The following is a 15,931-nucleotide window of genomic DNA, read 5'->3' as shown; positions in this document are numbered from 1 at the left end:
ACATCGAATGATTCGTTCGTGAACCGGATATCACTAAACTGTAGTGTTTTGAACTCTCTCTTACAACAGACACGGAACAGAAGACAATGCCTAATAAAGTCATAGTTTTTGCTATTTTTGGACCCAAATGTATTTTCAATGCTTCAAAATATTCTAACTGACCCTCTGATGTCACATGGACTACTTTGATGATGTTTTTCTTACCTTTCTGGACATGGACAGTATACCGTACATACAGCTTCAATGGAGGGACTGAGAGCTCTCTGACTAAATCTAAAATATCTTAAACTGTGTTCCGAACTGTCTTGCTGGTTTGGAACAAAATGAGGGTAAGTTATTAATGACATAATTTTGCTATTTGGGTGAACTATCCCTTTATTTTACATGTATTTATATTAGCTCACTAAGTGATGAATTCTGAGATCCCTCAACAATTTCCAAAAGTAGTTCCAATACATAGTTTTTTGCTCCCTGGGAAAATGATTACTTCCTGTCAGCGGCACTTCCTGTCTTATATTCTGTCCTTGAAAAAAAAGCTGAGCCCTCCATAGACTTTTACATTCATATTTACATTTTGAAGAGTAGATAATATTTTGAGAGCCATATAAGGTCCTGCATCCGCAACTAAAAATGTCATGGAAGTGACTCATTTAAGCCTTGGCTTAGTCGCACCTCATGAAGTAACTACAAAACCAACAGAGCGATCAATTTGCAGAAGTCCCTCCCCCCAGAGCTCACAGGCTCTTTAAAAGCATCAGCATGCAGCCTTTCTGAGACACACACCTGTAAGCAGTGCAAAGAGAGCTACCTCAAGAGACTAACAAGAAACAAAGATCATGGTGTCTGCTAGGCTTCAGTTACTGGGCACTGCCCTGGCCATCATAGGATGGATCGGTGTCATTGTGGTCTGTGCTCTTCCCATGTGGAAAGTCACAGCTTTCATTGGTCATGTCATCATCACGGCGCAGACTTCATGGGAAGGAATCTGGATGAATTGCGTTGTGCAGAGCACAGGACAGATGCAGTGTAAAGTCTACGACTCCTTGCTGGCCCTCTCCTCAGACCTTCAGGCCGCCCGTGCCCTCACCATCATTTCCATCGTGATTGGGATCCTGGGCATCATGCTGGCCATGGCTGGAGGTAAATGTACCAATTGCGTTGAGGACGAGAGCGCCAAATCTAAGATCGGTATCACTGCCGGTGTGATATTCATCATTTCTGGAGTGCTGTGTCTGATCCCGGTGTGTTGGACGGCTAACGTCATCATCCGGGACTTCTACAACCCCTTGGTCCACCAAGCACAGAAGAGAGAACTGGGAGCAGCTCTTTACATTGGCTGGGCAGCTGCTGCTCTGTTGATCATCGGGGGCGGTTTGCTCTGCTGCAACTGTCCACCAAAGGAAGAAGCGGGAAAATACACAGCCAATTATAACGCTGCACCTCGATCTGTAGCTTCTGCACCATCTGGCAAGAACTATGTGTAAATGATGAACTCTAAAATGAACGCTTTAGTGCCTATAATGTTTACAGTCTTGGTTTGACCAAGATGTAGCGTCTTAAAAAGAGTTTGCAGCAGGTATCACAAGGACTTGAAAAGCAGTCAATTAAAAACTGATGCTACAAGTTTTCTAAACATCTAAAATGGGGAACCACATTTAAAAAACCTCTGCAGTTAAAGGAGGCTAATCTGAAATCTGTCTAATGTATGATACATTTTTCCTCTCAAAATATTTGTCATTTTTGATGGGGTTTTTTTTTCATTTAAAATGTATTTTAATTTTTTTCAAGCAGACTTTTTGATCTTTTATGATTTTGTAAATATTACTGTTTTGTACAACATATTTATCTGGGGTGTATTCCAGAAAAGAGGTTCAATAAACATAAAACTTGAACTCTGAGTTGACTTATCCTGATCAGAACAGCTGAATTGAGGAGGCTGACTCTGAGTTTAGCACGTGCACCATGACTACAAAAAAAGCAATGAACAATAGAACTCCGGTTTTACAATTCGTCATGCAGGGCTTAAAGTTCTCTGGCACGATGCCGAATTTCTGGCATTCAGTGTTTGGCTGTAAAAAATATATAAATCTTGTTGATTGATATCACTTTCAAGTCCATGAGTTTGCCTACCAATGGTATGAGAGGAGCACAGTTTTCACTCTCAACCAAACTAAGATTACTAGCCAATCTTATAAACATGAGACCAGGGATGGACTAGGAGTGGAAAATGGCCATCGATTTTCTCCCAAATAGGCCCACCAAAACTACAACTATTTCACAATATTACCGCAATTCTGTTGCATTTATGCCAAATAACGTCACAACACCCATGATGACCCTGCTGATAAAAACAATAGAAACCATCACAGACAGTCTAATGATTTCCACTACAAACAATAAACTTTTAACCATTAAAACCATTAAATAACATGTAGTATGTTTTTTGTTATGGTTTCTATTAACAAAATATTTATTTTTTTCACTAGGGGACTGAAATAAATGTATTATTTTATGAATTAAAATACTTTAGAGCAGAATGCAAAATCTATAATATGACAATAATAAGCATAAACCTAGGATCTAGAAACCTGAAACAACAATTTGACTATTTACATGTCTCTCTCTCTCTCTCTCTCTCTCTCTCTATCTCTCTATGTCATGTTAATCAGACTAATCACGTCATTTCCTATATTTTCCAACACAATAGGCCTAGAACTCAAATAGAATTGCTGCTGTCTCTTTATGAATCAATGGAATATTCATGTCAGACAATGCGGAGTAATGCATAAGTGAATGTTCGAACTAGGGGTGTCATGGGATATTAATATAGTGCTCATGCTCTATAGCAGAGATTGGCAACTTTAAAAAGTGATGAGGGCCAGTATTTTTCTACTTCTTCATAGCAAGGGGCCAGATTACTAATCCACGTTCACACACCTTTTACATACTCTTACTCAATTTCCTTTTTATGAAGGAAATTATAGACTATATTTAATGTAATTTGTTTTTAAAGATTGTATTAACTATAAAACTTGTGCAGTTAAGCTAATTCAGAAGGAAAACTTTGTTGTCAGTTGACAGCAATATCACCCTAACAAACATCTCAATTGCATTGTCTTTAAATTTGCAACAAACAAATGTTAACTTAGCTATCGGCGCGTAAGCACATCAAGTAAACAACATGCGATGTTGTCATCAAACTGCACTTTCCACATGTATACCTTAAAAAATTTCAGCCTCGGGATCTGATTCTGGATCATAAATATACGCTGAATCTGACTGTAAGCCATGGTTTGTTTTGGATGATGTTTTTTTCCTCACGGTAATGTCACAGCTTCCAGACGCTCTCAGCTCAAAAGCCTACTGGCGCTCGTGATTCTTTAGCTCCGCCCACACGTCACGCCTCTAGCCGGTCGTGTTTTTCCGGGAAAAATCGGTACAGACTATCTTTCTCTTATAAATATAATAAAACTAAAGACTTTTTGGAGTTATGAAGGATACAGTACTACTCTATAGGTACTCAAGATTAACAGGATATTGAGTGAAAACGAGCATTTCACCCCCCCCCCCCCCCTTTAAGAAGAAAAAAAAGAAAAGAAAAAAGAAGCAAAATAGAAAAAAAACAATAACAAATAACAAAATTTAAAAAACAAATTATTTAATCTGACAAAAAAACTAAAACTATAAATAAAATTAAAAATAAATATCTATTAAAACAATTAAAATAAATAGCAGCTTATTAACATATATAAACAACATTAATGTTCACATTGTTGGTTATAAAAAGCCCTTTCTTTAAATTATGCTTAAATTAGTTAATTAATTGTGGTATTGAATTCCACTGAATGTAAAAAACAGCTAGACCGAAATAAGGGTTTTCTATGTGGAATTATGCAATCAGCTTTAGCTGCACCTCTAGATATTCTGTTTTCAGTACATTTAAATGTAATAAAATCAACTAGAGGAGGAGGAGATAAACCATGAATACTTTTATGAACTAAAACATTTCTAAACTTGATGTGATCAAACGTGATATTTTCCCAGCTAAGCAGGTTAAATGTATTTAAGATATGACAATGGTGAAAAAAAATTTTTAAACTAAAAATGTAAGTGCTTGTTTGTACAAAAATTATAATGTTTTTAGAACTTAGCATGTGTAGTATAGACCATCTTGTCAGACAATAAAATACGAGAATGAATCATAGATTGAAAATATACCTTTTCAGCCTAATTTGATCTAATTTTAACAGTGTTGTTCAGTACAGTCATGTAATTTCTTGGTTTTGATATTTTATTTGAGCAAATTGTTATTGCCTCATCATCGTTGGTTTAAATATTATCATACACTGTAAAAAAATGATTGTGATCTTAACAGTAAAAGACTGTGAAAATGCTACAGTAAAAACCTGTTAATTGGCTATCAGTAAGTTTCCATACTATATACGGAGAATAACTGTTACATTTAATGTAATTTTACAGTAAAAGAATGTTAAAATATTTTGGAAGTAAAAAGAAAAAGTCATTGTTGAATTTACAGTAAAAAACTGTAAATTGACACTCCCAGAATTCCCTGCATGACACTTCATATTTTATGTTATTTTTTCATTGAAATAACTGTTTCTTCTTAGTTTTTTTCTTATCAGTTGTGTACATTAGGGTTTTATCTTTCATCTTAAGTTGTTAAATTAATGTTTATTGTATTATTTCAGTATCATGTGTGTTTCAATGATGGTGTTTAGTGTTTGAGTGAATGACACTGTGCACCTTATATATCCCTTCTCAGCTTGTGGAAGAGTTGTTAGTGATGAGTTTTTATTAATTATGTTACTTTCTCATCACCACCAGTTTTTGGTGGTTATCAGTGTTTTACAATGGTTCAAAACAGATATTAGTTCTTCAATATGTTGGTTTATTAACATTAGGGTATATGGAGGGGGGCCATATACCCATGACCGAATCTCCTGCTCCACCTTGGCCCAGGGTCACGGAGGATATGCCATGGCCTCCCCAGTCTCCCAATCCGTCTTGGTCTCCCGTGTCTCCCAATTTGCCTTGGTCTCTCGAATCCCCTGATCCGCCATGGCCTCCAGAGTCTCCAGATCCACCATGGCAACCCAAACTGCCTGCTCTGCCATGGCTTCCTGGTCCGCCCTGTGCTCACTCCCACTGCTGTCCAGGAGGGGGATGATCTTTCATATGATTGTTCCCATTATCCTTATTTGGTCCTTCCTGTGCCTGTCCTTGACATGTGAATTTCTCTCCATTTGTGTCTCATTATCAGTTACCCTCCTCATCTGCCTGCCCTATTTAGTTCTAGCCCATTCTGTTCTCCCTTGTCTGCTGTTTAAATAGTTTAAATGTTGAAGGTCTTAAATGCCATCCCTGATGTTCACTGTCTCCTTGTTTTCTAAATAAATTCCATCGACATATTCTCCAGCGTCTCCTCGTCCCTTCATGCCCGAGAGACTGTGACAGGTAGATTATTGAACGAATAGGCTATTTGTTTTCATGTTATCCCACAAGCAAAAAATAATAGGTCTAATAATAATTTAAGTGCACTTTTATTATTTTACAAATGATTTGCCAATAGGGTAAGAAAAATACGATAGATTTACTTTATGTAAAAAGTAAATACTTTCTTAGTGATAGATCCTATTTACAGTAGGCTAAGTGCAAACAGATGCTATTTACACTTAGTGAAAATAGTGATACATTCTAACCATGTAAAAGTAGCGGTTCTTTGCAATAAGTGTAAATAATAATTTATAGAAACATTTTAAAAAAATGGAGTTGGAGAGGTTTTTTATTTTATTTTTATTTTACAGCGAATGTATGCAATAAAACACAGGAGGATGCTTTTATTCTTATTTTCTTAAAGTCATAAACATTTTAAATTATGTATTTAGCTTGATTTGGTGGATTTTTTTAATAGAAATTGTCAAACTCCGTACTGTAAAAAAAAAAAAGTTCACTACACTTGCTATGAGTAAGTTAGGTTTTATTTACTTTTATTTCTAAATACTTTCAACTTATTTCAGGTAAACTGGACTTGAAAAGTTTGGATAAAATATGTCAGTTTACATTTTTCTCAACTTACAATAGCACATTCAACCAAATAAATAACACATTTTGTTCCATATTGTCCCTTGCAAATGAAAAAAATGTTAAGGACAAGCTCATAAAACATGTTGAAATCATACCGAGGTTCCAGAATTCTGTCTAGATCACTTTTCAGTGTTTAAAACATTGAACTCCATGAAAAACTTAACTGTGAAATAAATTGTAAACATTAAATATCTCCCCCTGTAATAAATTACAGAAAGAATTACTGATATATAATTTCTCAAAAATAAAATATATATATATAATTTTTTTTAAATCTGAAAAATGTATATTGGTGAAAATTTACTTGAAACAAATTCACGGAAAGTGTATTAATGTATTAATTTTATTACTTCATGTGCTTTTTTGACTTAAGGTAGCCACTGAATTAAAAGGATAGTTCACCCAAAAAAGAAAATTTGGTCATTAATTACTCACCCTTGTGTCTTTCCAAAGCCCTAAGACCTTCGTTCTTCTTCCGAACCCGAGACCTTCATACAGCAATGCAAGAAAACAAAAATATCAACTTTATTCAACAGTTCTTCTCTTCCCTGTCAGGGGGATAAATTGTGGTTCATTGTGGGCATGGTATGGTTTCCTGTTAGCATCATTTGAGAAAAATAATGAGCAAAATTTTGCTTCTGTTCTGCTTTTTCACTTCAGTAAGGGAGAAAAATATTGTGATAATAATAAAACATTTTACTTTGATAATAAAATGTAATTTTTAATTATTAAAAGATCACAATTATAGCCTTAATAATATGTGGGAAAGCCTTTCAGTAAATTAGAAAATAATTGACTTTGACCCAAGTGTATTTCATATTGTGGTTGAAGGACGTTATATATAAATGTATACTATAAATGTGTGTGTGCGTGTGTGTGTGTATATATATATACACACACACACACACACACACATAGAAGACGTCACCATTTTAGTGTCTGCATCAAATTAAGTCTATAAAAGTAATTTCATATACAAGAAGACATGTTAAATGCTAGTTTGTCAGAGGTCTTTCAGTGTAACACGAACAATAATCCATTCTGAAACATAAAATCTAATAGTCTGTGACATCATCAGATGGCACCCTGAAGACTGAGTGAAAAGTGATATTATTTATTTTTTATATTTGAGAATTCCACCTTTTCATGGTGTGCTATCCGAAGTTACAAAAACACTTAAAAAAAAAAACACTTAAAAAAAAAGTGTGGGGACATGAGCCATGTGCAAATTATATGAATATGTATATGTCACTTTTTTATATAATACAAACAGCCTTGCGTTTGAAATTAATTAGGAGGAAAGAGCAGAACTGAATCACACTGTAAATGCAGGTAGGAGGACTCAATCGTGAAATAACCATTTAAAAAGTGACATAAGTGTATATGATTACTTCTTGGCTGAAAAATGGAAGTTGAAAATTCAACTGAAATAAGCACGAATCAGAGAATTTTGAGTTTAATGTGGGTTTCACTGGCTAGGACCACGCCACAAACAATTTATGAAATTTTAGCTGAGCAGAGTGTTGGGAAAGAGGAAAAAGGGGTAGGGAAAGCGAAAGGGAATGGGATGATGGTCCGGTTGATCTAGAATTGGTGGCTCAGAGAGACTCAGGGTAAGGGTCCCATCATATATTTAGGCCAGACAATTAGGACCCCTGATACAACCTGAAAGAAAATAGAATGTGGGATAAGGTTGGCTGAATGGATAAGAAAGGGAGGGAAGGGTGGTTTCAAGGGAAAGAAACAAACAGTACGGTATGAGGTGGCCCTATATATGGTGGTTTCGGAAGTCAGGTGATTGTTTGGGGCGTGGCCCTGGTATTGAACATCTGTTAACCAATTAACTTCATGTATTGTTAGTAAAGTAAACAATCAGATGAAGGCCATACTAGTCTTGTCCAAACGAGGAATAGCAAATCCTACAAGATCTCAGTTTAAAGACTGAAAATTGTTCAATAAATTGACTTGTAGTAAAAATTTTTACTTAGTTTTAACGGTATTGACAACATTTGTCAAGTTCTCAGATATGACAATGTATGTCCAATTAATCTAGTTTAATATTGTGAATAATAAAAAGTCCATAAAAATATTTTACTTGAAAATTGGATAACTCATTTACACAAGCCATTGTGCTTGGACCGCAATGTTCCCTTAAGTTAAACTGCATTGTTTCAGTTCCCATTCGAACATTCACTCTTGTTATCTTTATGGGTAAAACTTTTTTTCCATTGTGCTGAAGCCTGATTTGTTCACGTTTGTGTAGCTGCAAAAACCAATGGCACCAATGGTCTCTCAGTTTGGTTCACTATAGGCTACACAATCAGGGGGAAGACTGCTGATCTGACAGTTGTCCACAAGGCAATCATTGACCCTTCACAAGAAGGATAAGCCACAAACATTCATTGCTGACGGTTCACAGAGTGCTGTATCTAAGCATGTTAAGAGAAAGTTGAGTGGAAGGAAAAAGTGTGGAAGAAAAAGGATGCACAGCCAACCGAGAGAACCACAGCCTTATGAGGATTGTCAAGCAAAATCAATTCAAGAATTTGAGTGAACTTCACAAGGAATGGACTGAGGCTTGGGTCAAGGCATCAAGAGCCACCACACACAGACATGTCAAGGAATTTGCTGAACCACAGACAATGTCATCTTACCTGGTCTAAGGAAAGAAGAACTGGACTGTTGCCCAGTGGTCCATTGTCCTCTTTTCAGATGAGAGCAAGTTTTGTCTTTTATTTGGAAACCAAGCTCCTAGAGTCTGGAGGAAGGGTGGAGAAGCTCATAGCCCAAGTTTCTTGAAGTCCAGTGTTAAGTTTCCACAGTCTGTGATGATTTGGGGTGCAATGTCATCTGCTGATGTTGGTCCATTGTGTGTGTTTTTTTTAACTAAAGTCACTGCACCCGTTTACCAAGACATTTTGGAGCACTTCATGCTTTCTTCAGCTTTTTGAAGATTCTGATTTCTTTTTCCAGCAGGATTTGGCACCTGCCCACACTGCCAAAAGCAGTTGGTTGGTTAAATGGCCATGGTGTTGGTGTGCTTGACTGGCCAGTAAACTCACCAGACCTGAACCTTGACCTTTTGTCAAGAGGAAAATGAGGAAAAAAAGAGACCAAAAAATACAGATGAGCCAAAAGCCACAGTCAAAAAAACCTGGGCTTCCGTACCACCTCAGCAGTGCCACAAACTGATCACCTCCATGCCATGCCGATTTGGGGCAGTAATCAAAGCAAAACTAGTCCCTACCGATTATAGAGTACATGTTGTCCCCTTGGAATTATAAGGTTCTATCTCCATTCCGAGTAGTTTTGAGATATTGAGCGTCAGAGTTTTTGCATTCCATTTGACTATGTAGATAGAACCTTATTGTTATTTTTAAAGGTCCCCTTCTTCTTGATTCCATGTTTTAAACTTTAGTTAGTGTGTAATGCTGTTGTTAGAGTATAAATAATATCTGTAAAATTCTAAAGCTCAAAGTTAAATGCCATACGAGATATTTTATTTAACAGAATTCGCCTACAAAAAACGACCCATTTGGACTACATCCCTCTAGTTCCTGCAGTAATGACGTCACTAAAACAGTTTTTTGACTAACCTCCGCCCACATGAATTCACAAAAAGGGGTGTGGTCTTGTTGCACTCCGACGGAGAAGGAGGAAGAGCTGCATTTGTGTTTGTCACCATGTCGTTGAAACACTGTTATTTTTATCTCTGAGTCCAATCATCTTTGTTTGGCCTTCCCAGGGACGGTGTACTTGAAGATTAATGGTTACAATTTATGTTTAACTCAGTTCCCGAAAATTATAATCCACATGTAAAACTATGTGCAGCACATTTTGCTGAGGACAGCTTGCTGAGGACAACTTCCTCTATCTCAATCAGTTTAATGCCGGATTCGCACAAAGATTGTCTGTATATTTGGCTGTGTTGGGCCTGTGCGGTACTATCCTGGTGTTGCCTATGTGGAAAGTGACGGCCTTTGTGGGAGCAAACATCATGACGGCACAGTTTTTCTGGGAAGGCTTATGGATGAACTGAATCCTGCAGAGCAGCAGTCACATGCAGTGCAAAGCATCTGACACAAGATCTCCAGGCAGCTCGAGCTTTGATCTGCGCCTCTCAGCAATTTGTTCAGATAGTTATCAAGCTTATTAAGGTCTTCTCATTATAAATATACCTTTTCTTTTTATGTTTTTTAGATTTCTGGTTGCCCTTAGATTTACCAACAAGTAAAAAAACAGCGATTTCAGATGTGACCCTGAAGCACAAAACCAGTCTTAAGTCGCTGGGGTTTATTTTTAGCAATAGCCAAAAAAAAAAAAAAAAAAAAAAAACATTGTATGGGTCAAAATTATCGATTTTTCTTTTATGTCAAAAATAATTAGGATATTAATTAAAGATCATGTTCCATGAAGATAGTTTGTACATTTCCTACCATAAGAATAAAAAAAAAATCTAATTTTTGATTAGAAATATGCATTGCAGGGTCACAAAAAGTTTATCTTATTTCATATAAATGTGACCAAAAATGTCAAATAAATACTAATAATTCATTTTTTCATTTGTGTTTTACTTTTTCTTATGTAGACAACCCAATGAGAATACAAACAAATGAAAATTATGTTTAAAAGAGGTTTAACTGAAGGATTAGTTGCACGAATATTTAAGATCATATTTAAGATGTTCTGCAGAATGTTTTAAATAATATTTGGCTAAGTACAGAAAATGAAAAAATGAAATCCCATGAAGGTTTCAGAAGCAAAAGAGCAAGAGGGTAGCAGTAATATTTCAACTAATAAACATTTACACAGTCATATATGGTAATCTATGCTATTAGAAGTTATATACTATATATGTATTTATCTTTTTTTTTTTTTTTTTTACATTTCTGAACCTCATGGAAATGTGGTGAGTGCTGTACTGTAACACTGTGTAATACTGAGCTGATTAAATATTTTGTGGTAAGACCACTGACCAATGTTAACTGCTTGCAGACAAGCTATCAGTACGAATGCAGAAAGTACAGCCACATCTGCCTAAAAAAAAAACAGCCATCTGTTACCCATATCTAACCCAGTTGCATTCCGTGGGGGTGGTCACTTCAACCCATGACTCAAAAAAAAAAAAAAAAAAAAAAAACCCTCGATAACGGTGTAAAAATATCTCAATTCATGGGAAAGCCGCTGACTTGGTAACACAGGAAGAGAAACATATACGTGATAATGTCAAATATACTTCATATACACCAACTGTATTATGTATTTTGAAAATTCATAGATTCAAACATTAGCACTTGTGTTATGATAACTACAAATATGGCCAGATGTGTTTGACTGAGCTCAAAGGGATAGTTCACCCAAAAATTAAAATTACTCACGATTGAGTAATGATTTACTCACCCTCAAGCCATCCTAAGTGTATATGACATTCTTCTTTAAGTCGAATACAATAGGAATTATATTAAATAATGTCCAGGCTAATCCATGCATTATAATGGAACCCATTGCACCCGTACATTATAAAAGGAGTCCTCATGGCTCTGGGGGTTTAATAAAGGCCTTCTGAAGCAACAAAATGTATTTGTGTATAAAGTATCCATATTTAATTAACTTAAACCTTAATCTCTAGCTTCCGCTAAGTGTCATACGTTCGTTCACGAGATAGTTGTGTCCAGCGGATGATGTAGGATGTAGGAAAAGCATAAGCACCAGTGAGAATATGCTTGTCTGGCAAGAAAAAAATTTTTGTTTACAGCAAAGGAAAACCAGTGTCCTCTTGGCTTATAGCGAAATCCAAAATTTTTCTTTACAAAACTCGTTTTGTACTACTAATTTATGACCGGTGTTTTGTTTTGCTTTCTCCTCTGTGCTTCCACGTTCGTCACTTCTGCATTCATCCTTACGTTTGCCAATGTCCTACGTCATCCGCTGGACGAAGACCACTGGAGTGAATGAACACCCTCAATACCCATGGCTGAAGTGCCCTTGAGCAAGGCACTGAATCCCCAGATGCTCCCCGGATGACCATTTCTCAGGGTGTGTGTTCACTTCTCACTGCTGTGCTGTGTGTGTGCACTTGGATGACTTAAATGCAGAGTAACAATTCCAGGTATGGGTTACCATATTGGCAACTGTCCCGACTTTCACTTTCAAGTATTTGACACTTAGCACTTTAAAACAATCAAGTAGTGTATCCGAGCCTTAAAGATCTTAGGTCTTTCTGATAATGTGTAATAGTTTTTAATTTCGTAGTCAACTTTATTTCTATAATTTACACTCAAAAAGATGATAGACATTCAAATTCATATATTAAAATGATTTTCCTTTTTACATAACATAGGCTTGATTAGACTTAAAAAAAAAAAAAAATTGATTCAAAACATGTCCAGCTTCCAATGCGGGTCCATTTGAACTTGTTTGGCAGCTTTGGCTTAACATTCGGTATGACCAGTATTAGGAGGAAACAAGTCTAGCTAGTTAGACCTTACAACTGGTTTCCCTACCACATTTTTTGTATACAGCCATACCTATAAGTGAGAGCTACATATGACAATACAGAGACATTGGTAACGCTATTAGAGATAACAGCAGTGTCTTCCTGAATTCATTCCTTCAAGGCAATAAGTTAAGAAACATGGTGTCTGCGGGACTTCAAATCTTGGGCATCTGCTTGGCTACACTCGGCTTCTTGGGAAGCAGCATTGTCTGTGGCTTGCCCAAATGGAAGGTGACGGCGTTCATTGGATCCAACATTGTGACCGTGCAGAACTTTTGGGAAGGTTTATGGATGAACTGTGTGGTTCAGAGCACAGGACAGATGCAGTGTAAAGTCTATGACTCTCTGCTGGCTCTTCCTCAAGATCTGCAGGGTGCCCGAGCCTTGGTGATCATCGCCATCACTGCTGACATTGCAACACGTATGACGTTCTTTCTTATGACTGATATTGTGAGAGGTCAAGGAAGTTATAACTGTTTGTCTAGGAGCATTCTTCAAAATATCTTCTATTATGTTGCACAGAGGAACATCGACATGAGGATGAGACAATTACAGAATCTTCATTCATTATCATTTATACCATATTCAAATGATTATGGCATCAGTTATAAATGGGATATAGAGGCCGCCTTAGCGGTCAGATCTTCAGACAAATCTCTAAAAGCTTAACCTGATAACTGTCACTCACGTTTTTGAAGATAGACTTGAATGTGCATGATACAAACCTAAATTTTTATAATTCATGACTGAAAACATTTTGTAACATGATTTTGATGTGCCATTTACATGGTAATGCAATGTCTGATTTTAAAATGGGTTTTGAAGGATGAATTTTGAGATTTTATGTTTTCAAGTGATATATAACTTCTGATGATTTCTAAAATGTGATAGTGAAAAAGGCAACGAGGAAGTCTTTTTTTTAAACAAAGGTCAAAGCTCCTTTTGTACTGTAGATTTCTGAGGGTGCACTCTTGTCATAAATTGATCTATTACTTTTCCTACATAATTTTTAACAAAAAATATTGGTATAATATATATTTGGGAGTCTTAGACCTTTCCAACGATATATAGTTTGTCAAGATTAGATTAAATTTGATTGTAAAATAGTATAGTCAACGTAGGCGTCCCGTATACGGGACGGGGTGACATTTAACAGGTTAAACAGAAAAACAAAAGCTTGAGATCGAAACTGCATCTGGATACCTGAATGCAAGTGATGCACAAACACCTGAGCCCTTTTCAGAAGTCCCATGCAAATTCCCAAATAAAAATGGGCCCATGTCATCCAAGGCTAGAAGTTGGAATATGGTTAGTCTGTTAGCATGCAGTCTAATGGAGGCATGGTCTGTTTAACCGTATTCACCTCTTCATTCATTCTCTCTATCTTTTTAGCATATAAACATCACATCACTGTCCACTGTACACCATTGTAACTTCTGAAATGATGTGGGAGGGCTTTTGGAAGAGCTGCATGATCCGAAGCACAGGCCAAATGCAGTGCAAACCTTATCAGTCCACACTCACACAGGCACAGATCTGCAGGCCGCTCTTTTTGCTGGAGTTCTCTGCCTGCCTGTTTCCTGGTCAGTTGTGGTGAAAGTTTTTTACAACCCACAGATGGCTGAGTCACAGCGAAGGGGGATCGGTGGTGACATTTACATATGTCGGTTGGGGTGCATCCATCGTCCTAATTTTGGTTGAGGAATGCTCTGCACCACCATCTGTAAAGACAAAACAGAAGATGACGGCAGTCGTTCAGTGAAGTATCTGATCGTGCGCTCTTTGCAGGTAGTTTCCAGAAAGGTGGGCTCCCACAGGAGGCAGCCCATCTCTGTGAGGACGCTGCACAGTGGCGCTCCATCTGTCAGGTCCCAGTAGAGTCAGAAAGCCCTTTTGAATCACGGCACACCTCCTTCTGTGGGCTCCCATGAGAGCAGGCCGTCAACTACAAAGTCTCAGCTTGCCAGAGCCGAATCGATGCCAGTCTGAGCAGGACGAGGGAGTGTCGACTAAGTCCCATCTGATTGATGTAGGTTGGATCAGATACTGGCCACCTCTGAATTAAATATGCTTTCAGACATACATTTGATTAATGAGGAGACACCAAAAATGCAAGGTATGTATTTATTAAGGGATTTACATGCACTTGGACAGTCATGTATTGCCACTGTGAAAATGAAGAATGTGTGATAAAAGTACTGTATATGTTACGGAGCCCCGCACATGACATGCAAGAAAAAATAAATAAATTGTGAGCACGATTTACTAATTCGTTCCCTCAATGTACTAAAACGTGCACACGATTACTATTGCGTTCCCTCGATTTACTATTGCGTTCACTCGATTTGCTAAATCGTGCGCACAATTTATAAATCGAGGGAATGCAATAGTAATCATGTGCATGTTTTAGTACATATAAGAGCTTTTTTTAAGCAAAATGAATGAATATTAAGAGTTTTTCTTCTTCCTTTCCTGTGCTCTGAACCACACAGTAGTGTGCACTAAAACGTGCACACGATTACTATTGCGTTCCCTCGATTTACTATTGTGTTCACTCGATTTGCTAAATCGTGCGCACAATTTATAAATCGAGGGAATGCAATAGTAATCATGTGCATGTTTTAGTACATTGAGGGAACGAATTTGTAAATTGTGCACATGATTTGGCTTAATATTTTTTTCCTGCATGTCATGTGCAGGGCTCCGTAATATGTTATTGGCTGAACATTACTTTTATTTCAAATGAATAATGATCTCATTTGCTTATTTAGTTTTTTATATTTATTTATTTAGAGAATTTGAGGCACTTTAGAAAGTGCAGCTGATTGAGATGAAGATTTGCACTGTAAATTACACTCAGGCCTATTTTATAGTTCATTTTAATAGCTTCCATTCATTTTATACCTTAATGTGTGTATATTTACACTATTTAGTGTATGTTCATGATTGTATGTTGTAAATATGTTTTTCCATCATGTTATTTGAATAAATAATGTCATTTACTTTACTTAGCTGAGTTCTCCTTTATTGGGTAAAAAATTGAAAAAGACATATAAAAACATATAGAACAAACATATACAAAATTCTCAGTTTCGTTCAAATAGTAGGTTGTCTTCCTGCTAGGAAATGAACATATTTCTAGTTGAAATAGTCATAAAAGCACAGCTATATGATCTTTGCCACACGGTGGTCTTCCAGAGATGGACAATGGTTCGTTTCAAATGTTACAAGGGAGGGAAAAGAACACTCTGTTCATTGTTAACCTTCCATGTATGTCAGCTCGAGCCCTGAATGAAACGGCAGATCCTGGCCAAACCGGTTTAACAGACA

At 36.7% G+C, this 15,931-nt stretch overlaps 1 protein-coding gene and 1 pseudogene across 1 annotated transcript; both read left to right on the top strand.

Moving 5' to 3' along the window:
• Positions 1 to 836: 836 nt before the first annotated feature.
• On the top strand, positions 837 to 1,484 carry LOC113079982 (claudin-4-like). Its single transcript, XM_026252226.1, has one exon. It carries the CDS (start codon positions 837 to 839, stop codon positions 1,482 to 1,484), a length of 648 nt encoding a protein of 215 aa, XP_026108011.1.
• Positions 1,485 to 12,739: 11,255 nt separating this feature from the next.
• Positions 12,740 to 14,666, top strand: LOC113080014 (claudin-like protein ZF-A89; annotated as a pseudogene).
• The last annotated feature ends 1,265 nt before the right edge of the window (positions 14,667 to 15,931 follow it).

Source organism: Carassius auratus, unplaced genomic scaffold, assembly GCF_003368295.1.
Source record: "Carassius auratus strain Wakin unplaced genomic scaffold, ASM336829v1 scaf_tig00030051, whole genome shotgun sequence".
Taxonomy (NCBI): domain Eukaryota; kingdom Metazoa; phylum Chordata; class Actinopteri; order Cypriniformes; family Cyprinidae; genus Carassius; species Carassius auratus.
Note: the sequence above shows the minus strand (reverse complement) of the source record. Positions and strands in the feature narration are given on the sequence as shown.

Excerpts from the sequence above, each read along its gene's own strand:
- LOC113079982 (XM_026252226.1), top strand. The coding sequence starts at position 837 with ATGGTGTCTGCTAGGCTTCAGTTACTGGGCACTGCCCTGGCCATCATA.